Source organism: Phoxinus phoxinus (genome assembly GCF_949152265.1).
Source record: "Phoxinus phoxinus genome assembly, chromosome: 10".
NCBI lineage: Eukaryota > Metazoa > Chordata > Actinopteri > Cypriniformes > Leuciscidae > Phoxinus > Phoxinus phoxinus.
The window spans coordinates 27,303,855-27,328,122 of NC_136885.1; the positions used below are offsets into that span (position 1 = coordinate 27,303,855).

Here is a 24,268-nt window from a genome sequence, read left to right on the forward strand (position 1 = left end):
TAGTTTATAGTGTAGAATTATGGGATAACATACAATGTTTTAACCTTTAAAAAATATGATTATTATTATTACAGTATCTATCATTAGCTAAGATAAAAACTTTGCCTGAGGAAAAATTCTAAATGAAATGACTCTACTGAGCAACATTACACATTCAAACCTGCAGACAAATAATTCATAATTTAGACAGGTGACAGCCAAGGACAGCTTTGAACAGAGATCAAATGAACCTTAGCAGGATATCGGTACTTATTTTGACTCAATCACTAGACTTTGTCATTTTTGCGATTATGCAAATGTAAATTTTGAAAGGCAATGATTTTGCTTTCATTAAGTAAATTTCCCATTCAAATTTCTTAACACTTCATGACCTCTCTCCACACAAATGTATCCTATGTACCCAATTAAATTTTATTTTGTCAGGACCCTTGGTGTTTATAAACAGTTCTGCATGCTGATCAGCTCTTAATAATCATCACACAATGCAGCAGCTTCATCTCCAGTCACTTATGTAATTTATGTTCTTTTAGTGGTTCATTAGCATTCAGACTGTGTCCTCTAAGGCGAGTAATAAATCATGACGTCTACAGTATTTTATATTGTGTAAACGTACTTTTAGTTTAAGCTTTTAAAATGAAGCCTTTTTTATAACTCTTATGTGGGCGGTGTATCATCAAACATTTTACTGTTGTTTGTTCATGGGTTTTGCATTCTGCTCAATGTTGTAAAAGCAACGGAGCAGCAAAACAGGACAAATAATTGTGCACGTAATAATTAACTTTAATACAAAATAACATTTGGATTTATGCTACAATTACTAACACCAAATATCTTGTATTTGATGTTACATACCCAAAATGTTCGTTGACAATAATTAAATAATCTTTACAAAAAGAAAACGTTTTGAGTGGTGCAAAGGCAGCTCAGGATCGGAGAGGCAGGTATGTGTGGGTAATGGTGGAGGTGTGTTCGGGGATGGGGATGACTACACCCTGTCTCTGGAGTTCTCGGAGCACATCCAGTATAGAGTCCAGCTCCAGTCTGAAGGCATCCAGCTCTTTAGCCCTGCCGTGAGCGAGTCTCCTCCAGCGCTCCACCTCACCCTGCTGCTCCTGTTCCACCACCCGCCGTGTGTCTGCAATCACCTGCAACACACCTAACATCAGTGTCCTCGATCACCACATAGAGGCAGTTGTGGTCTAATGGTTAGAGTCAAACTGGTAACCCGAAGGTTGAGGGTTCGATTCTCCTTTGAGCAAGGCACCTAACCCCCAATCACTCCCCGTGCTGTGTGTCCACAGTTTGCAATGCGTGTTCACTACTCCTAATGTGTGTGCTGGTGAAAGCTTAAAACGTTTGAACGGTAGAGTGTGTGTGGGTGTGTTACCTGCTGAAGCTGTTTCTCACGCTGATGGTAGCGGAGCTCCATGGACTGAATCTTCTGCTCCAGGCTAGTGAAGTGTCTCAGTTCAGGACTGTGGGCTTCTTTGGCCTGTTTCAGCTCTTCCAGAAGCTTAGACAGCTTTTTACACACACACATAACAGGAAATATGGAGAGAAAATTCAATATCCAGTTTAAAGAAGAATGGAAATTGAATTACTGAGTAACTACCTGATTCTGCAGGGTTTCCTCTCTGATTTTAGACACAGCCAGAGCATCTTTGGTTCCCTTGAGCTCCTTTACTTGACCCTGTAAATGCTGCACTATGATCTGAATAGAAAAGTTACATGAATTCAGAATTCAAAATACATAAAGCTTTTATCCAAAGCGACTTACAATGCAAGCAAAGTATTTAATTTTCTTTACCCATGACATAAGTGTTTCTAGTGCCAAGAAAACATTTAGCGGCAAACAAATGCACACAGTCATATAAATAGATATGTTGGAGAGAAATAAAAAGCTACAATTTCATTCATTCAAAAACCAACCTCCTGTGTGTTCACTTGATTGCTGAGTTCAGCCACTTTGGAGGAGGAATGCTCAAGGGCATGGCAAGCTAGAAGGCGTTCAATCTCTCTTTGATGCTCAGCCTTGACCGAGGCAAGTTGCTCAGAATTCTGCTCCTGAATCCTGAAAAAGTGATATTTTAATATTGTTACACGATACTCGATTACACTGAATCATCATGTTAACTCTTTCCCCGCCATTGACAAACTTTCTGTCATTTATGACACAACGCCTCCCTGCCATTGACAGAATTTACCAACAAATCCATGTTTTCACTGTTCTACGGTAGAGGGGGTGCTATTATGCATTTTCTGAAAGAGTACAGAATCTCCAGATCAAAACACAGGCAGAGAAGAAGCAGAAACAAGCGACAGAAGCACCAAGGGTTCTTCTCATTACTTATTTGAGCATCCTCGTTTCCTTCCCTCGTATCCTAAGGGGTGGAGCTAAGACGCGAGGGAAGGAAACTAAGATGCTCAAATAAGAAATGAGAAGCACCCTTGGTGTCCTCGCTCATGATTCCTCAAGAAGCTTCCTCGCGGTGCAATTAGAGAATTGAGACGTCTTTCAAATTGGCTGAGTTCGATCGGTATTGAGTCTGTGGTAGCGGGAGTGTGGGCAGGACCTTGATGCCTTGGCTCCACCTCAAAATCACTACTGCGCATACTCAGGCTCCGAAATAAGTAATCGGCAATGACCGTTACTGGGATATTTTGGCTTAATTTTTCTACAGTGGAAGGAAGCGGAGTTGCGCTGTCCATCTTTTGGCTATGTTATATTATGTAAAATAATGCGATCATCAAACTTTAAACGGTATATAAATCAAAACTGGCTAACGTTAACGAATGAAAGGTCGAATGAAGGTATAGGACTGTGAAACTTTGAGGGTGTTGATTGATTCAATCTACTCCATGTTTTGATCATCATTCTGAATCCGATTCGGACGTAGTCTTTGACAAAAACGCGATTTTCTCAGCTTTTTGTTCAAAATGTTTTTTTTTTTAAAAGAAACTTGTTGATAAAAAAATAATTCATTTAGTTAGAATAAAAGGGTCTAAAATATAATTTCTCATTTCCTTTTTTTTTTATTGTGGGATTGGCTGACCCCTGCAGAACAGGACGGGGTTGCACGTGTACCCATAGCTCCTCTTGATTGGCTCGATCGTCTTTCATAGACACACATGATAGGAAATGTGTTCATAGTTGTTGTAGGATGAAGTATTTGTTGTGCAAATCTATATGAACTGGAAAAGCTGTGAAGTTTCAAAAAAGCCTTCATTATAATGCAGAGAAATGTCCCTGAAATTATTTTGCTAAATTAAGCTGGTCTTTAGATTAACGCACGAACAACCCCGCAATATTTAAACAAAAATGTATTTGTTGATCTTCCACAGCAGGAGGGTGAGGTCTTCAGGTACAGGGATGAAATGATTCATGAAATGTGATTACTTCATATACCCATAGTATAAGAAAGGAAATTAAAAAGATGTATCAGTATCGTTTTAATTTAAATAACATGGGAAGACATTTATTCTACAGAATGTGTTATTGGTTTTTATAAGCCATGTTGGGTGCAGTTGTATGTAAACTAAATGACACTGTAATAGGCTAATGTGTCTGCCTTGTTAATTTAGATTTTATGAAACTATCTTTTTTTTTCACTACACTGAATAATATCAGACTTTTTCCTCCACTTCATTTCAGGAAAACATACTGTTCCTCATTATTTTAACGTGAAGGAATCAAGATCTTCTTCTACGGGATGTAGGCTAATGTTGTATTGTCTGTGCATTATAGTGAAGACAACTCCGAGCACATTTCCTATCATGTATGCCTGTGAAGGAAGACCAAGCCAATCAGAATAAGTATAGGGCAGAGCGACACGTGTAGCCCCGCCCCTTTCTGCAGGCTGCAGCCAGGTGCTTCTTCGGTTTAACAGGCTCAAATCATGTGAAGAGAATTGTGGGACTGTTTCAAGGTTTCACTTCATGTAGTATGACTGCTGTTTTTCATCTGTTGTTCAGAACATTTCTAGGGTGCTTCAAATGGTTTATAAAAACATGAACCACTCCAAAAGACTTTACCTGAGGAGCTGATTCTGTGCATGTGTGACTGCAGCCTGCAAAGAAACCTTCTCTTGATCTCTATGTATCTCTAGTTGTTCCAATCTCATCCTCAAACTATCATTCTCCAGTTGCACCTCTGAGATGTGTGATCCTGAGAACGCTCCGGGATGGTAGTCTTTCTCATCTTGGGTAGGGGGGAAAGTCTCGGCTGCATTTTTTTTGGGCTCTTTGGCTGAACCCAAATGTCGCTTGGGCTCATCACGATCCAAGCCAGGACCCGTCAGCATGGTTTTCCTCTCCCGCTGCAGACGCTCTACAGTGCGACTCAGCTCCTGAATGGTGCGGCTCTTGGAGCTCAGCTCTTGGGTTAGTCTCTCGATGCGGGTTGCTTGTGCCGCCTCTGCATTGAGTTGGTGGCGTGAGGGGCTGCGGGCAGGCTTGTCTGTTTGCGTCAAAGCTTGGGCCTGGCGGAGCTGTTCTTGCAGAGAGGCCACCTCTGCCAGGAGGGTGCTCTCTTGCTTCTGATGAGCCATCTTCACTTCCTCCAGCTCTGCCTTTAACCTCTGAGTTTGTGATTCAGACAATTCTGATGAGATGGCCTGATTGTTTTGATTCTTCTCAGCCAAACGCTGCTCCAGATCTGTGATCTGTTGTTCATATTGGAGCTGAAAAAGAAGAGAAGAATATATATAAAAGTGCTAACATTTTTGAGCTGGCATAAAATAGCATTTAAATATATCAGTCCTTAACGTGTAATTGCATCAGGGCTGGGTTATATCGCTTAAAAAAAAAAAGTTAATTATATTTAATGAATAAATTAAATTGATTATTTTTATATTTATTTGTTATATTTTATTAATTATATTATAATAATACAGAGTCTTAATGACAGTCTTTAGCAAACTTCATGGACTAATAAAAGATGCATTAAAACAATTGCGATTTTTTTTCAAGAAATGTATAATTTTATTCAGCAAGGATGCATTGAAGTTATGAAAAGCGACAGTAAAGACTTTTACAAAAGATTTCTATTTCAAATGAAAATTGTTTTTTGAACTATATTCATCAAGGAATCCTGAAAAAATGGAATCCTGGAATCCTGAACGAATGTATCAGTTTCCACAAAAAAATATTAAGCTGTTTTCAGCATTGATAATAATATTAAATGTTTCTTGAGCAGAAAATCAGCATATAACAATGATTTCTGAAGGTTCATGTGACACTCAAGACTGGAGTACTGTATTTTTGAATAAATGCAGCCTTGGCGAGAATAACAGGATCCTTTCAATATATATTTAAAAAATCTTACTGACCCTGAACTTTTGTTATGTATAGTATGAGTAAATATATAGTGAATTTTCAATATATCACCAAGCCTTACTTTGCTTCGGTTTCTATTTCTAGTCATGAGGACACACAGCAGGGTTTAGAAATGAGAGAAATGCTGCCACTCTGAAAGCATATTAAAGGCCCTGTGCACTTAAGACTTAAAATAGAAACCTAATTTTCTTGGCAAACTTGTTTTTCTAGAAATCGATCAATCCAGCTGTGGGCTCTGGTAAATAACATGCTTGGAAAAAAGAAAAGTATTTGAGTTGCTTTTCCCCATATTAATTAAGAACACACAGCACTTCAGTCAGAGAGTTCAGGGCCACCTAGATCCAATAGTTCAAAACTTGTTTCGTACATGGTCTCAATTTTAGATTATTTAGATTTAACATTTAATTCTTACTGAATACTGAATCTGATATGAGTACCTTGATTCTGTGATACTGTTGTTCCATTGCTCTGAGACTGCGTTTGGCTGCTTCATCGCGGCCCTCTAGCTCCGCCTCCAGTCGATGTACTCGTCTCTCCAAAAGAGCCGCTGTCTGGGAGGACTGAGGGGCAGTTGAGGAGTGGACGTCCAATCCGCCAACTTCTGCACCGGCAGACGCAGCGGCCAAGATCAGGGCTGGCAGGGAGTTTGGATGCCTCCGTTTCAAGAGCTCTTCCATCTGTTTGAGCTGAGAGAGGAAATGGCAACATGAGTGAAAGATGGAACAGAATCTAAAAAGTTATGATGCACACACATGATGCAGCCATTAATAAATATTACAAGACACTCAGGAGGCGGAAATCCAAATTCATTCATGACTTTTTTTGGTATTATTTTTTTTTCAGAAAGATACAGAAGCAGTGACAGGAAACTATTAAGGGTTTGTGAAATGTTGCAAGCCAAACTCAAACCTACTGTACATGAGCAACACGGCTCAAACTGAATAGAAAAAGTGCGCTAACCACTGAGCCAATTCAATACAAAGTTAATCATTTAGTTGCAGATGCACATCAGTCAAAGAAAGGAGTTTAACATAAAGAGGAGGTCTTAAGGAGAAGGTGGTTGGAAAACTGACTACCCGGATGGTCTGCTTCTCACGGACACGGTTGAATAATTCCAGCTCTCAGGAAATAGAGCACTAAGAAGAACGTGCCCTGAATGATATGTACCTGCAGAACAAGGCAACAAGAATATTTAGAGAGGGAGAAAGCTGTTTCTGACCTGTCGTTCCATGTCCTGGATTCTTTTAGCTTCACCCGCCCTTTCCTTTGTCTTTCTCTGTTGCTCATTGGCCCTCTTGCTGACCTCCATCTTTAGCTTTTCCACCTGCTCAGTGAGCCTTTGAGTCTCAGCGGTGGCGGCTCGGAGTCTGGATGCATCTTTGTCCAGTAGCTCCTGGTTCTCAGCATACCACTGCAGTCTTTTCTTCATATCTGCGACCTCCTCCCGGTGCTTTTCCTGGAGCACCTTTAGCTCGAAACCTTTATCACCTGCCAGAAGCTTATTTCTGTCAATATGGCTATTACATCGCCAAAAATAGACTGCTTCCATAACACTTCCATATCTGAGGCTCTTACCTGAAGTACAGACAGCCTGAACTCTGGCAAAATCTCGCTCTTTCCTCACCATCTCCAGGTCTACATGCAGGGCTTGTTTCTCCTGTTTTAACCTGTGGATCTCATCTTGCAGTCGTTCCTCCTTTTTCTAAACAGAAAGACGTTGCATCAGAAGCGCACGTAAAATGCAGTCTAGGTTGGCAGCTCACAAGGTTTTGGAACAGATCTGTTGATATTATGTTGTTCTCTTACCTGTGCAGATTGTACCTGACTTGTCAACTCTGCAATGCTGAAGCTTTGGTCAGCAGTGCTTCTCCCTGCGACGGTTCTTTGAAAGCTGTTCATGTTCAACCGGTCCCTGGGGAATGAAAATTCTTTGCTTTTATATCAGCTGCTGCAAAAGAACAGCATGAATAGTAAAAACCTGCTTTGATATGTATTATAACACTACTAGCACACTTTTAGAGCACTGACCTGGTGAGGGCAAGCTCAGTGAGAAGTCTCTGGTTTTCCATGAACAAAGCCTCCTCGTTTTGTTTGCTTTGAGCTTGGAGCGCTTTCATTTGTAGATATAGCTTTTGATTCTCCTGTTAAAACCATCGGAAAGAAGTTTCACATATTCTGAACCTATTTGTAGCATATGAATGCTAATGACCAAAATGCAAATATATTCAGTGCATGTATTACATTGAATATAGTTCCAGATAAGAATTAATTGGATTTGGTTTCTGGAAAGGCCACAAGTTCTTCTGTAATTACAGGAAACGTGAGAAGTAATTACCAACGTTATTCTAAATTCTGAGTAGTAATAATGTCATTTTAAATAACCGTGTTTAATTATGCACCCCATTATGCTGAAATGGTGTATAATGATCTAAAAAATGAGAGGCTACAGAGTTTTGTGTTGTATCATTCATTGACATTTATAAGACCTCACCATAGAAAGAGATCTAGGACAAGGGATAAAAATAAAGCCTAATTATAATAAATGCACGTTCATGCGAGTCATGTTTCAGCATGCCTCATTCTAATATATGCCAGAAAATGAGCAGAGTTGGAGAGAGAGACTCACCTGATGGTAGCCCTGAATCAGAGTCTCCTGTTCCTTCATCTCTTTCTCTATGAGCTTGAGTTTCTCTTCAGTCACAGGGTCTGAAGCTTCGCCAAAACTCCACTTTCGTCCGTTACTTGCCTCCTCGGCACGGTGTAGCTATGGAATAATGAATGTTACAGCTTAGAACCTAAGCTTGAGAAATGACAGGGAATTGTTTGCTCAGACTTTAGGCTGAGGCTGTTAAGATTATTAAAGTAAAAAAATATTGATGCTACTAACTTAAATGCATTTTCAGGAGTATGTAAATAGTTATGATTTTTTTAAATAATAGTGTAGCTTTTACATTTAAAGCTTTTCTTTTTGTGACTGCTACATTGTTGTTTTTTTAACAATTGCATAAGCCTTTCAACAGAGTGGGCAGAGATGTACTGTCTTCCTCTGTCAATCTCAAACAGTTTTGGTAAGTCCAAATCATTAAGCCGGTTCATTTAGACAGGTTCACATAAATGAACTGGTTACAAAACTAATTTAATTGAATCACAATGTATTTGTGTAGCAAATAAAATCTTTAGTTACAGGTTAATATAGCTGTTTATCACAATGATTTCACTATGGCAGGTAATTGTGATTATTGATTTAACTGTATTATTTCGTCATGCCAGTTAGAATGTAAGGCTTATTTCACAGAAAGGAAGAAAAGTTGTTTAATGTTCCCCTTATTCCACATGTGGAAAAACAATTTCAAGTTGGTAACCTGGCAAAAAAATGTAGTGCTGAACACAGAGCTTGTTGTGCTCTCGAACCGTATTTGTAAAATCCAAGACAGTCAATTGCATAACACACTCTACTGCACTGGATAGGGCACTTAACTCAAAAAGTAGAGTGATGCACTAGCAAAGCCAGGTTGTTTGAAAATGTATCTGATCATAGGAAATGTATGAACTAAGAAAATGTATCTACTGAAAATGTAAGATGCTCTCCATAAAAGCATTTGCCAAATACATAAATATAAATGGAAAGCCATAAAAATGGTCTTTGCACATTTGCAGTACAAAGTTAGTTAATTTGGAATTATAATTATGTAATTGGAAATTAAAGTGCAGAATGATCATGAGGCCAGACTAGATCAAATAATTAGGTGGTTTAACAATTTTGAAAGGTCTAATGGTGTGGTTTAATGGCTCAGGGCTCCCTGTAAGGAGTGAGCTGTGAGTCATCTCCATTGCCCTTAACTCAAGGTTGCTCATTGTGTATAAATCATGAAAACAAATTCAGCCTTGGTCATTTTCTATGGTAATTTGTTCAAATGTAATTAATTCTTCTTCCTGTAATCTGCTGTCAAAATAATCAATATTTAGACTTCACCAGAAGGGTCAGGGTGGATAAAGTGCTGCGTGCCCCCATGTGCCCTGTTTTATGTTCATTTACTGTTGAAAAGTTACGTTTTAAAAATGAGACTCATTATTTGCCAGAACAACAAGAAGCACTTCCAAACTGAATCACAGCATGGTAATGCACAATAAAAAAAGGGTATTGAAACAAATAACTAGAATAAACCTTACATAATGTACTTGTGCTAAAAGCACAAATTCATCATCATATTGAACAGCTACTTAAACAGCATACAAGTAAAATCTATGTTCATACTGTTGGTAGAGCAGCCACTGAAATATACTGCCATAGACGTTATGAATGCATTACCAAAACATTCATCTGCAAGTACAGACTGCCCTTTTTACCAAACGCACTTATACAGCATGTTACAAAACATACAATTTAAACTTCATTCATACTTAAGGAGAGCTGCCAGACAGCAGAAGGTTTTCTATTGATCTTCATCAAGAAGCTCCTATGTGCGTTAAGGCTGGTTAAATAGGCCATGAAAATAGATGAACTTGAGTAAATTTTAAAGGGATAGTTCACCCAAAAATGAAAATCCTGTCATCAATTACTCTTATGTTGTTCCAAACCCATTAGACTTTCGTTCATCTTCGAAACACAAATGAGGATATTTTTAGTGAAATCTTAGAAAAAAGTAAATTCACCCAAAGCTCTGACAGTTCAAAAGGTTTTTAAAGAGTAAATAAATAAATCCATCATATAAATTCACATATAAACATTGATTAGCTAACATACATTGAGCACTCAAATATGGTAAACGCAAGCTGAAACATACTTGCTTATACCAATGAGCTTTGCTCTTGTGCACAAAGCGAGCATGCTTGAGCTTCTGTTTACCAAATTTGCTCTATATGTTCATTCGCTTAGCAATGTTTATACATATATATAAAAAAAAAGAATAAATAATAAATTAAATCTGTTCATCATATAAAGCGACTGTGTTTCTTGGATTAAACCTCTCAATTCATATGGATTTTTTTTAACGATCTCTTTATGAACGTTTTGAAGCTTCACAGCCTTTCAATGGAGGGAAAGAATTCTCTCAGATTTTACTACCAAATAATATCTTAATTTTTGTCCGAAGATGAAAGAAAGTCTTGTAGGTTTGGAACAACTCGACACGAGGGTGAGTAATTGATGACAGAATTATCATTTTTGGGTCCTCAGTCATAATTATGAAGAGGCAGTAGAACAGACAGAACACACAAAATTACCCGCTGGTAATGTAGAGCCCTGGCAAAACTATCCACCAAACAACAAAATGTCCTTATATTCTAAAATATTCAAAAAATATAAACTAAGCTTTATAACTACCGGTACACAAGAGCTTACCTTGCTCTGTAACGTATAGTTCTCCAGTCTGAGTGCTGCCAGCTCTTGCTTGTGCTCCTCTTGTAACTGGGTTTCCCTCAGATGGAGCTCTCTCTCTTTTTGGGCGAGCTGAAGACGGAAACGCTCCAGTGATGAGCGCTCCTGCTGAAAGGGCATACCAACATCCATATTCTCTTGCATCACCTCACGCTGACAGACACACAGAACAGGTGGTTAATGAGCTGGAGGATTTGATCCAATGCTCTGATTCAGTCCCAGTTAACTCACTCCTGTCACTGCTTCTGGTGTGATTCTGCTGGCTTCAACCTGATGCTGTAGAAATGTAGCAAAGGACTGCACTGATGTAACCAGTTCACTGCTTAGCCTTAAACTCGTGTCTAAACCTGTAAGGGATGCAAACAATTAAAAAAGACCATTTATTATCAAGCAAGCAAATATGGCTGTGAATTTACAAAGAATAGTCAGATTAAAAAAAGAAAAGATTTAGCATATTTTCAGGAACACTATTATTATAAAAATTTTTTGCATTGTGACATTATTTACATAACAATTAAGACTATTTAAGATAATTATGTTCCCCCCAATTTCTCATTACATCACAAAACTCAATAATTATCTTCTTCATTTTGATAAATATTGATACTTGTGATTAATTGTAATCAAATTGGCAAATTGGAAATCTACATTTAATGAAATTAAAATGGCCTACTTCTATATATATTTATTGCATTAATGTAATGATCATGAGTTGAAAATGAAAATAATAAAAATGTATCAATAAATGCTAAAAAAAATTAATGAAAATCAGCTACATTTTCTTTATGCAAAACATATATTTTTTTGACTCAATCTTGGTGAGGTTAACCCAGGTACAGGTACCTTTGACTGTTTGTGTTTGACTGAGGTTGGGAGTTTTTTGGGGGGTCTGGTTCTGAGCTTTTCTCTGTGTTAGTGGAGATGGAGGTTTAGCAGCTTGGCCGGTTCTGCTGGTTGCAGGTCCTCTGGGTAACAGTCTGGTCTCAGGTTTTTTGGCCCTTGTTGATGGAACAGGAGTTTTTCTAGAGGACGCATATGCAAATGCATTGGTTCTGGCAGGAACCTGAGAGAGAGAGAAGTTAATATTCATCATTATCTTCATAAATATGACTATCATCACCATGTGAATGAAAAAGGCACGTAGTTACCCACAACAATTATTATACCTCATTTACTTTGCAGAGTATGTGCCTCTATCTTTGAATTTTCATTTCTCTAAACCCCAGACATTACAGGATCTAATTTACGAAGGAAATTCATGAGGCAAATGACTCATAATAGCAGAGTCTCTAACCTGACGTGTCTTGGGTTTAACAGGAGGAGGTTCCACAGAGGAGCTGTCCTGTTCCTGCATCAGCCGTTTGATCTCCTCAGCGATGCTCTTCTGAGTGTACTGAAGGGAGGCTGGATGTTCCTCTCCTGTAAGACTAGCTTTAATACCCCCTCCACAGCCCTCATTAGTGGAACTGAAAGGGCTGTCATCTGAAGATATCCTTAATGGACTATGATTTTTGCTGCCTCGAGGCACAGCCTCACTGTAAGACAAATACTTCTTCTAAAGCTGCTGTACTGAGAATATATGACTCACGGTGTGTGAAGGCGAACAGTGAACTCACCTTATAGGCTGGAGAGAGAAGCCACGCGTGAAAACAGAGTCTGGTCTAATTGGCCGCATCAGTTCCTCAGCAGTTGGTAAATCTACAGTACATAAATGAGACCCTGGTGACAAAAAATTTACTAGGGCCTGAGTCACACTAGCCAATTTACAGTCTTCATTTTTTATTTTATTCTAGAGATTTGGAGTGATCAGATACAAACTTCCTCAGCAAATGCAAAGCCAATTATCACAGATTTTGATTGTCATCCATGGCGAATTTGAAACCAAGCTTTTGTTTCTGATTCACTTAAACTTAAATAACTAACAAAATGAGCAAGAAGTAGGGATGAACCGATTCTGTCCCATAATCAGTAATTGGATGATATTATAAATCCATTCTACTGTTTAAAAAAAAAGTAAAACACACAAAAAAATCAATTAAAAGTTTTGTATGCTGAAAAAAGTGATTTCAGACATCACAGCATTATAATGTATAGTATGATAAATCAATTCAATCAAATATACTTCCGTTCAAAAGTTTTTTTTTTTTTAATGATTATCAATGTTTTTGAAAGAAGTTTAATGCTCAGCAAGGCTGCATTATTTGATAAAAAAATCAGACCAACAGAAGACAGCTGGGAGGAAAAAAACAAAAATATAATGTAAATATATATATTCATTATATATATAAAAATATATATAATGAAATATCATCATAATTTAAATGAACTCTTTTTACATTTTAAAATATAATTTATTCCTGTGATCAAAGCTCAATTTGATCAGCCATTTCTTCAGAGTCACATGATACTTCAGAAATCATTCTAATATTTGGTGATTTAGTGCTCAAGAAATATTTAGAATTATTACCGGTATCAATGTTGAAAATGCTTAATATTTTTGTGGATACTGTGATACCTTTTGTCAGGATTCTTTGATAAATAGAAAGAGCATTTATTTTAAATAGCTTTTTTGTAATATTGTAAATGTTGTTAATGTCTTTTGATCAATTAAATGCATCCTAGCAGAATAAAATCATTAAAAAACTGTAGTAAATAGTTGAAGTAACATTAATAAAGGTCGCTGTACTTTCAGGAAAGGAGCTCATTTAATGCCCAAATGCACAGAGCTCTGATGTTTGCTTTTAAAGTAAAGAGGGTAGAGCAGTCATAATGTATTGCTATTTTTAAAAGTCATATGACCATTTTGGTCCATAAATATCCAATATTCAACTGATTTGCCAAAACAAGGCACTGCAATTCATGCGACAAGGAATGAGAAAGAAATGACAGAGACAGCTGTTTAAGTCCATCACCCCCTTCCATTCTTATTCAGTCAGGGTGACAGACCTCCAACAGAAGACAGCAAGGTTTCAGGAAAAATTGTTGGTGTGACACCCTCATGCAAAATCGAGCTGTTTAGAGTCAGCTATCAGGACTTCACCTAAACTGATGACGCAAACAAAGCGGCTGGTAAAAACCTCACGTATTTGGTTTAAAGCATAACTGGAAGCATTTGTGGGGGGAAAGCTGCAAATCAAAAGGTTTAAAGCGCAGGCATGCACACAGTGACTGGCAAAAATGAGCTAGGTGCTGAGTCTGACCTGACTCCACCGTGGAGACAGGTTGGAGTGAAGAGAGAGAGAGGGGTGTCCTGCCGGCCTCGGCTCGTCCGTCCTCACACTCCCCCGCTGAGCTGTTGATCTGCCTGTACGCCTCCTGCAGCGCCTCGATCTCACTCCCTCCACTCTGACCATATGATTGGACTGCAAAGATATGGAGGAGAGAATGTGTCACATCACCTGTTGGAAGTTTACTAAAACAATACAAGCTTTAAGAAAATAAACTGGTTCTCAAACCTGCAGGTTCCAGTGCTGTCCTCACTGCTTGTTTGGTGTCTGGACATTTTTCTTTTCCAGCTGCCAAACTGGGAACTGCAGGAGGTAATGCTCCATCCGTAGAATTTAGAGAGTCATGTAGTGACACTGGGACATAAGAAGAGCATTTTACCTCCTGATCTGAACATTTACAACATCTACACTGAAAATTGAGATTCTGTTTACCTTTGGCCAGCATCCCATGTCTTTCAGGTTTCTGAAACAAAGAGGATCAAGGAATTGTTAAAATTAGAGATTTTGCCATAAAATCTAATTATTTTTATATTGACAAATATTGCGATTGAGGTGTAGGGTGTGCAAAAAACAAACAAAAAACAGCAAAATGAACATTTAGATCAATTTTGACTCCAGATGACTAGGGACCTGCGATGCAAATTAGCATGTGCTATAATCCTCTTTTTTTTTGTTTTTCAGCCAATAATCTCTCCCTAATACTGTACATAATAATAATATTATTATTAACAGTCATCATAATAATAAATACTTCTACAAATAACACAGAAGACCAACGGCCAAGGAATTTTCATGAAATAATATATATTTTTATTTTTTTTATTTTACCAAACCCTATTGTATACCCTAAGAACACCTGGAATATACAGTACGACACCGGTCACAAGGGATCATTTTGTGATACTTATGCTTATTTTTTGTTAAAAGCTTGATGCTGGTCGCTTTTTCCTGCCATTAAATGGACAAGCGCAAGTGCGACCTTCATCTGTTTCCATGCATCTCTACATAACTCACTACTCAATTCCCCAGTTTATAACAGGGATCATATTATAAGCTTAAAGTGCATTAACAATTTATATTCACCTTCTCTTGAAGCCCCTCGTCACTTTTCTCACTTGCCTCTTCCTCAAAATCTTCACTATATGCAGGAGATCCTGACAGAGAAGCAATATGCAAGTGTTTTATTGCTTCAGGAAGTAATAACAACAAAACACATCCATTTCAAATTCTTATTCTCTCAGCTCTGCTCTTACCAGCAGTGTCTTTATTTTCCCTCTGTTCTTCTTCATTTGTTGAATCCATTTCTTCTCTCCTGAAAGGAACAGTGAAACTAAATTTAAAGAAGGACAATAAGCAAATGCTCCTTCACAAACTGCATTCTTGGAATTCATAATGCTTTTGAGTCACATAAAGCTTTTTTCAGACACCTTTGTGGGCTGGTGGGGGTGAACTGCTCCTGTTCTTGATTCAGTCTGGAATAGTCAATGGAGGATGAGAACTCTTTCTTCAGATTGGATAAAAACCTGGTATTGTCATTCTCATCCAACTGGTCCAGGTGAAGAGCACCTGCAGTTGGTACTGTTCCAGAGACCATCACATAATTTGTAAAGAAGCAAAAACAGATGCTGGTGGTCAAACAAACAGAGCAATGGTGGATGTTATGGATTCAGAGGTAGGCTTGATTGAAGGAAAATGGGTTAGACTGACCTTCAGACTCAAGACTGTCTCTGCTAAAGATTACTAGGTCTCTATTCCTTTCATCCTCCAAGAATAGGTCATTCGACTGCTCTTCATCCACCTCCTTAATGGATGGAGTCTTTCTCGTTGACTTCAGGAAGGACTTTCCGGTTGACGACATCCCTATATGCCAAGCAAATATGTTGTAAGTATTAAACAGTGACAGTTTTTTACACTTCAAATAAAGCAAACTATCTAGAACAGATTTTTCATTTTACTAGCCACTGTATAGAAGCAATTCAGCAAAGATGCATGTCGGAGAACTTCAAAATAGCACATAAAAAAAAAAGAACGTCTACACAGTTCACCAGATTTCCTTAAAAATTGTAAAATACTTATTTTCACTAAAGGTCCATGTACACCAAGGATAATACGGTAACTATAATGATTACCATAACTTAATCAAGTTTTAATAATCATTAAAAATTCTTTGAGAATTGGGAAGTCCACACCACAACTATAACGTTAACGACATTGAGGAATTATATACCGGTAGTTGGAATAACTCTCAGAACTATATTTTCCAGCAAACGAAGGATTAAAAACCATTGGCAGCCAATAAAAATCCACCCGACTTCAAAGAGGCTGAGCCATTTCATAAGCCACATGGCTTAACTGCAGTGCGTGCTTGTAGTAAACAACACGTTATCATCCGTTGGTGTGGACGCTAATATAGTTAGCGTTCTTGGTGTGTGAAAAGGCCTTAAATCCACTGTTTGATGTACTGGCCCTCTGTGTGGCACATTATCATTCTGAGCTGCACATATTCAATTAACTAGACATTAGAGAAATTACTAACTGGCACAGCACATGTTCTTAAAACATGCACTATTCCAGGAAATTTGTTTACAGCGAAAACTGGTTCTAAAAACACTGCAACTGCAATTACATATTGCCAAAACAACAGCTCTGGTCTGTTGCGTTTAATTATTGCATATAATTATATAGGATATTAAGGTAAAATTATAAGGGAAAAAAGCAAAAAGATTAGTTCCAACTATAATACCACAGAGAGCGTCTTAAAAACTAGATAGATATAAGGTCAATAACGGGGAGTAAATATACACAAAAACAAACATCATGTTAAAAATCAAAATAACACAATCTATTAATGCTTCACGTGTTGAAACTTTACCATCTTCTCTCTCGACTGAATCACTAGCATTGCTTTCCACAGAAAACTCATTAGAATCAGTGTGAATGGGACTCTTCTGTCCTGATGTACTGGAAGAGTTATCAGGTGCTGGACTTGGAACACAGCAAGAGTCTTCCTCTGAGACCCTGTTCTCCTCTAAACAGTAACTATGTTCAGGTGATGGCATCTTCTCTACTGCATCATATTCAGGACTCTTCTGATGGCTTGCGTAGTGGGATGCCCTCTGATTGGACAGCTGGCTCACCCTATCAAGAGCTACGCTACGAGGTTTGGGGTTGGGCTTAATAGGGACTACAGTGTATAAGGGCGACAGACAAAGAAGGAACACAAAAAAGTTAAACAGGTAGACACTAAAGAGACTAAAAAGTCGTACAGTGCGCTAAGCAATAGGAAAGATGATCCTTGAAGTTTAGACAACTAAACTAGATTATTTTTTCAATTAAGGAAACGAAAACAAAAACAAGATGGATCTAGAAACTGTCTAAGTCTAACACATTAAAAAATATAAGGGAATAGCCTAGTAATACTGTTGAATGAAGTGTGTAGTTTTGCAACGTTACAGTACTTTCAGGAAACCTGTTTGAAAACTATTTTTTGGCAATTCTCTGTTGCAGAAATTACACACTTCATTGAATACTGAGTGAGATGTACCCAGAGGGGGGCTTTCTCTCTGTCTGGATCCCATCTGAGGGTCCACAGCTTGGTACTTTTGAATTTTAGAAAAACGATGTTTAGTGTTTTTTTCTGCAAAATTAATGGACAAAAAGAAAAGCAGAATAAAGGGAGTGAGTACAAACAAGATGATTATGTCAAATACAAAGAAAAACAGAAACACTACAGCTTGATGTATAAAATGTGAAATTGGACAAATGACATAATAAGTGGTGCGTGAGGTGCAGAATTTTTCATCCATTGAAATGCTGAACAGTAATAACAGTAAATGACACATCTCTGTGAACAGCACTTCAGATGTTCAAGGAACAGAGTACAAAAACCATTCTTGGAATTATTACTATTTATCAGACACTATACACACAATGTTCTGTTATCAGTAGTAAACAGCACACTTGTTGAATAGAAAACTAGATGTATAGAATTTATAAATATAAAATAAAAATCTTCCATTGTTCTCACTATGAAGCTCTTTTTGATTAAAGAAACAAATTCATTATAGATATACACTGTCGAAAAAGTACACCAAAAAAAGTCACTGTTTGGATTTAAATCAAATCTTAAGAGTAAATGCTTAAGAGTCTATGATTGGATCATCACTGCAATACAATACAATATTTATTTATAAAGCACATTCAAAAACAACCAAGGCTGACCAAAGTGCTGTACAGAACAGAAAAATATATAAATAAAACAACCAATAAAAGGAACACACAACAATAGATAAACAATAATAAATCAAGGAGTATTAAAAGCCAAAGAGAATAAATAGGTCTTTAAACAAGATTTTAAAGTGGAAACAGAGGGAGCTAATCTGATGTTAAGACGTAGACTGTTCCAAAGTAGCAAAAGCACGATCACCTTGTTTTTTAAGTCTGGGATCTAGACATGAGTAGACAGTCATCACTGGATCTCAGAGTTCGAAAAGGAGTGTACGGACAGAGCAGAACGGTCAGGTACTGAGGCTCAGGGGCCAATTTGTTGAGAGTTTTATAAACAAATAATACAATTTTAAAATCAATTTAAAATTTGACAGGTAGCCAGTGCAGTGTGGATAAAATAGGGGTGACCGTATGGAAGTAAAATAATGGCAAATGTTTTTGAAACAAAGAAGTCTGTTGAATTGCACTACTTAAAAAAAAAATATGCATTGCATTACAATACTTGCATTTTTTTTATTGGCTGAAATTCAACATGGTTGAATATTTAAGCTGTGAATATTTCAATTCAAAACATTGCAAACACGTTTTCATTATTAAAATTAAATAATCCATATTCACCTTTCAGACTGTATTTCACTTCCAAAATATTCAAACTTTTTAAAAGTACAACCTATAATATTCAACAGGTAATTTTCGGTCCATTTAATTTCGTTTTACAAATTCGCTTCCACAAATTCAGTGGTTCAAATTCGACAGTAAATTCAACATTGACATCCAGGAACTGCAGGAAAAGCTGAAAAATTCAGTGTCTTCACGGTCCCTGTATAGCCAAATCTAACATTTGATCTGTACATCAGCATCGGACCGTGCACCCCCTGCTGGTGAGATCCACTAACAGCAGATGGAGATTATGCTCGGTAATCTACTGCTTTTCCTGCAGTTCCTGGATGTCAATGTTGAATTTACTGTCGAATTTGAACCACTGAATTTGTGGAAGCGAATTTGTAAAGCGAAATTAAATGGACCGAAAATTGCCTGTTGAATATTATAGGTTGTATTTTTAAAAAGTTTGAATATTTTGGAAGTTAAGTATTTTATTTATTTAAAAAGTTTAAATTTACAGGGACAGTGCACATTAATAACATTTATGAAAATGTAAATGTGCCAGTTTAGTCTACTTGACAAATTTTCAACTGTAGTCCCTGGGCAGGTGTGATGTCAGGTAAAATACATAAAAACATTCAACAATACTTAACATACATTAAAACACATTTCATCAAAAAACACAGTTACATTAAAACATGAAAGGTGAATATGGATTATTGAATTTTTAATAATGAAAACGTGTTTGAAATGTTTTGAATTGAAATATTTACAGCTTGTTGAACCATGTTGAATTTCAGCCAATAAAAAAATGCAAGTCCTAAAAATACAACGCATTAAAATGCAAGCATGGTTAATGCAATGCATATTTTTTAGTAGTGCAATTCAACAGGCTTTTTTGCATTGAATTTCATATGGGGCAAGAGGCCCAATCAACATCAAGCAGTTTTATTTTAATTTAAATTTAGAAAATTTCTTGAAAGCCAAAGCTTAAGTTAATTTAAACAGTGATTATTATGTTTCTAGCATGTTATATGTTAGGCAACAGTTCTCCTAACCCTAATTGATGAACTGTGCAGCTTTTCAATTCTTAAAAAAAAAAAACATGTAGGAATGGCCATATTTCAGGATGACAATGTCAAGATTCATCAGGCTCAATTTGTGAAAGAATGTTTGGGAGGGAGCATGAAGAATCATTTTCACACATGAATTGGCACCTCTGACTCCAGGCCTTAAAGGGTTAGTTCACCCAAAAATGAAAATTCTGTCAGTAATTACTCACCCTCATGTTGTTCCAACCCCGTAAGACTTTCGTTCATTTTCGGAACACAAATTAAGATATTTTTGATTAAATCTGAGAGTTGGATCACTCCATAGGCTTCTATGGGATCGAAACTTGCCGGCCCATAAAGTTTGTAGAGATAATGTTTAAAATAGTCCAAGTGACTACAGTGGCTCAACCATAAGTTTATCAAGCGACGAGAATACTTTTTGTGCGCAAAAACAAACAAAAATAACAACAATTTATTTTCTTCTCTGTGGGCCTCTGAGTGAGTTCACGTAGTGTAACAGTGCAGCGCTTCTGTGTTGTATGTAAAGTATGAATAAAGTCGTTATTTTTGCGCACAAAAAGTATTCTCGTCGCTGAAAATGGCAACTCCTCAACCACAGAAGAGAAAGTAATTAGGCTGTCTAGATAAACAACATCAGGTGAAGACTAAATCAGGTTTAATCATATCAAATCAAACATGCATCAGTTCATATCCAGAATGATGTATTAAACAAAAAACATCAGTCTAGCTTTGTTTGTGTTATAATGTGCCCAAAACTCTAATCAGCTATCCTATTCAATTTATTCTATTCAGAAAAAATAAAACAATTTGCTGATCAAATTGCTAAAAAAATAAACCACTCAAGTTACAGATGTGGATCATTCAAGCAATTTAGAAACAAAGCAAGTGCAATTCATAGTTGCAATTTAGGGGATTCCTGATGACACATCTGATATAAATCTTAAACTCACTTTGCATAATTTATTTTGTCTACTGCTTTGTGCTTGCTGCCCTCAAGTGGACAAACACCTAAACTACAACATTGTTGTTTAAAAACCCCAACGACAGTTAGACTATGTTCAAACTGCAAGGAAATATTTTTTTTTCTCAAAACAGATCTTTTCAGGCAGAGTGTCTGCACTATTAAATGCAAGTGACCAAATAAGATTGGTTGATTGATTTGGTAATGATGAAAGCGTACCCACGCATGTGATGAGGCTTTCAAAATGGATGAAGGAAAAATGCAGGTGTATCATCATCTCAATTTTCAAATACCTCGTCTTTATCTCTAGGTCATGTTCCAAGATCGTTCAAGCCGGTAGTTATTAAGCCTCTCATAAAGAAATCACAATTAGACCCAAATGAATTAGCAAATTAAAGACCCATTTCAAATCTTCCATTTATATCTAAAATACTAGAAAAAGTTGTGTCCGCTCAATTGTGCTCTTTCTTGCAAGAAAACAATATCTATAAAAAATTTCAGTCAGGATTCAGGCCGCACCATAGCACAGAAACTGCACTCGTTAAAATTACAATTGACTTACTTCTAGCTTCTGACCAAAGCTGTATCTCAATACTAGTTTTACTTGATCTTAGTGCTGCGTTCGACACTATAGATAGATCATAAAATACTCTTAGATCGACTACAAAATTACAATGGTAATCAGGGACAGGCATTAAGGTGGTTTAGATCGCTACCTATCAGATCGCTGACATCATGTCTATTTAAACGGGGAAAAATCTAAGATAATGTCAGTCAATTATAGAGTGCCGCAATGATCTGTGTTAGGCCCTCTGCTATTTTCAATATACATGCTGCCACTTGGTAATATTATAAGAAAACATTAAAATTAGTTTCCACGGTTTTGCCGATGATACTCAGAGTCAGTTATATATTTCATCACGACCAGATTAAATCTCTAAATTATCTCTAAAATTAAAGTTGACAGATTTGTTAAAGATATATAATATTGGAGGACCTGTACTTTTCTTCTATTAAATGTATTACTTATTGGACCAACAACCTGTACACAGAATCTCTTAGAATACAATTTGCATTTAGAAGGATGTACTGTTACTTTATTCTCTACAGTTAAAGACCTGGGTGTTATACCATATATTAGACAGCAACTTATCTTTCTAAAGTAATATTTCATATGTTACAAAAACAGCCTTCTTCCACCTCAGAAACATTGCTAAGTTACAGAACATGCTATTTGTTTCTGATGCAGAAAAGTTAGTTCATGCATTCATGACCTCATGATTGGTACCTATAGTATCTAAGTCCACTAAAGGAGGGAGAGCATGTTCACCTTTGGCCACTAAACTCTGAAATAGCCTTCCTGATAATGTTTGGGGCTAAGATTCGCTCTCCCAGTTTAAATCTAGATAAAAGACGTATCTCTTTTAGTCAAGCATTCATATAATGCATCTCATAATCTTATAGTCCAGTTATATCAGATCAAATGTACATGATTATCCGTGCTTAAAGTTATGAACGCCAGCTACGCTAATTATTTTCTACTTGCTTCTCTGTTTTAACACGGGATGCCCATCCTGAGGTAACTAAAGAGTATGTCAGCTCCAGTTTGGATCCAGCCTATTATGAAGACTTCAGATGCCCAACACCTGTGAAGAGACGGCACCAACTCCTGCCAGGACTTCAGATGACGCAAACTCTGAATCAACATGCACCAATGCTACAATTTTCTTTATGTCATAAATATTTGTTAACAAACAAGTATTCATTACTTCAATGAGCTCATTGTTTCTGCCTTAAATTATTACATTGTTTAAATAAATAAATGTTTAGCTAACTGTGTGATTTGTATATGTACATTTATGAAATACAGTTATCTCTGATAACAGACCACTCTAAATTGTAATGTGGACACATGCATTTTCTGTAAAGCTGCCTTAAAACGATGTGTATTGTGAAAAGCGCTATACAAATAAATGTGAATGGAATTTAATTGAAAATAAGCACCGTCTAATCGCAGTGCAGATCGTCATACAGGAAAATGCCACAATCTGTGGACGTACCATTTGAACACCGTATAAATACTTCCTGCATTTCCGTCACTAGTCATTATGGTTTTGTCTCGTTAGAGTGAGGGAAAAGACCGTTTGAAATCAATTTGCGTTTGAAATCGATTTGAGCAGCCAGAGCGTAAGACTGAGACGCATCTGTACAAATCTGATTGGAATTACATTTCAAACTACCTCCATATGAGGTTTTGATCAGATATGAAAAAAAAAAAAAATCTAATTTCGTGTGTGTTTTTTTGCTGTCCAGAGACTCCAGACTTTCCAAAACCCACGTTGATAAGTTTTGGCTGGCAATCTGAACAAGGCCTAAGATACATGCACTGACACCACCTTTTCTCAAAAGTATTTACAATACACTTATTACAAGATCAACACGCATCCCTGGAAATCTGGGATAAAGTGTCTTTCTGTGGATCTCAAAAACTCTCCAGGATGTGAACCATAAAATCTTTCGCTTTCAAACCCAGAACGAAGATTATGCTAAAGCTTTCACACAGGCTGGAGATTTCAGCCACGCTCTCATTTTAATTCAAGTAACACCAGGACTCACCAGTTCCCTCTTCACTGTCATCATCGTCCTGCCACCACGGCACAGACACAGAAGCCTTCTTCACTGGCCTGACAGGTGCTTTTCCCAAGCTGTCAAGGACACTAGAGGGCTTGGTGCTGGAGCCCAAATCAACAGAGTCATCAGAGACAGACTGAAAACAGCAGAAGTACACGTACACAAAAACATAAAGTTTAGGTCTACATGCAATACTGGACAGCATATTATAGAATTATAAAATAATTTGAATTTGCAGAAAAAACATGTTTAAAGTGATTTTAGATGGAGTACAGCATCATGCATGTCATACAGCAAGAGGCATATCAAAGCACAAACGTAATTAAACAAACAATTGTAAGAAGTAACGTAAACAAAAGACTATCAAAAGTACCTCTTTCATGAATTGCTCGAACTGTTGATCCAGCTCCTCTTTAGTCAGTCTATGAGCCATAATTCTGTGACAAACATATCAAAATTCATATCAGAATCAGGCCTATACGTTTTATATAAACGTATTATTATAAGAATAACTCATTTAAGACATATAACGTTAAACAAAGTTCAACCTGCTAAACATTAAACATCTAACGTTAAAGAGAAGGATTCTGGGAGAGAATGCATTATAAACAAACAGCTCGCTAGCTCATTTGGCATGGTAACCGAGAGAAACGGACACCATGTTAAACTGAAGAAAACACAGGACGCAAACGACTCACCAATACAGAATGAGATAGAATATGAATACAGTAAATCCTTTAATGTTCACATTGTTTTTGAAATGATACAGTTTAGCATAAAGTTTCCCGCTACAATAGCCGGGGGATTACTGACAGCTTATTGGCCGTGTGACGTC

At 37.1% G+C, this 24,268-nt stretch overlaps 1 protein-coding gene across 1 annotated transcript; it reads right to left on the reverse strand.

Annotated features, from left to right (window-relative positions):
- Positions 1–24,268, reverse strand: cep162 (centrosomal protein 162). The gene is made up of 26 exons (XM_079626352.1): positions 24,132–24,268; positions 23,807–23,870; positions 23,419–23,569; positions 15,646–15,798; positions 15,366–15,516; positions 15,192–15,250; positions 15,022–15,092; positions 14,371–14,401; positions 14,167–14,292; positions 13,912–14,073; positions 12,328–12,409; positions 12,006–12,246; positions 11,555–11,774; positions 10,943–11,058; positions 10,676–10,864; positions 7,961–8,098; positions 7,363–7,475; positions 7,141–7,246; positions 6,910–7,036; positions 6,554–6,822; positions 5,772–6,020; positions 4,033–4,679; positions 1,930–2,071; positions 1,613–1,711; positions 1,388–1,522; positions 1–1,145 (listed from the first exon to the last, which is right to left on the reverse strand). Exons 2-26 carry the CDS (start codon positions 23,864–23,866, stop codon positions 924–926), a joined length of 4,059 nt encoding a protein of 1,352 aa, XP_079482478.1. The 5' UTR covers positions 23,867–23,870; positions 24,132–24,268; the 3' UTR covers positions 1–923.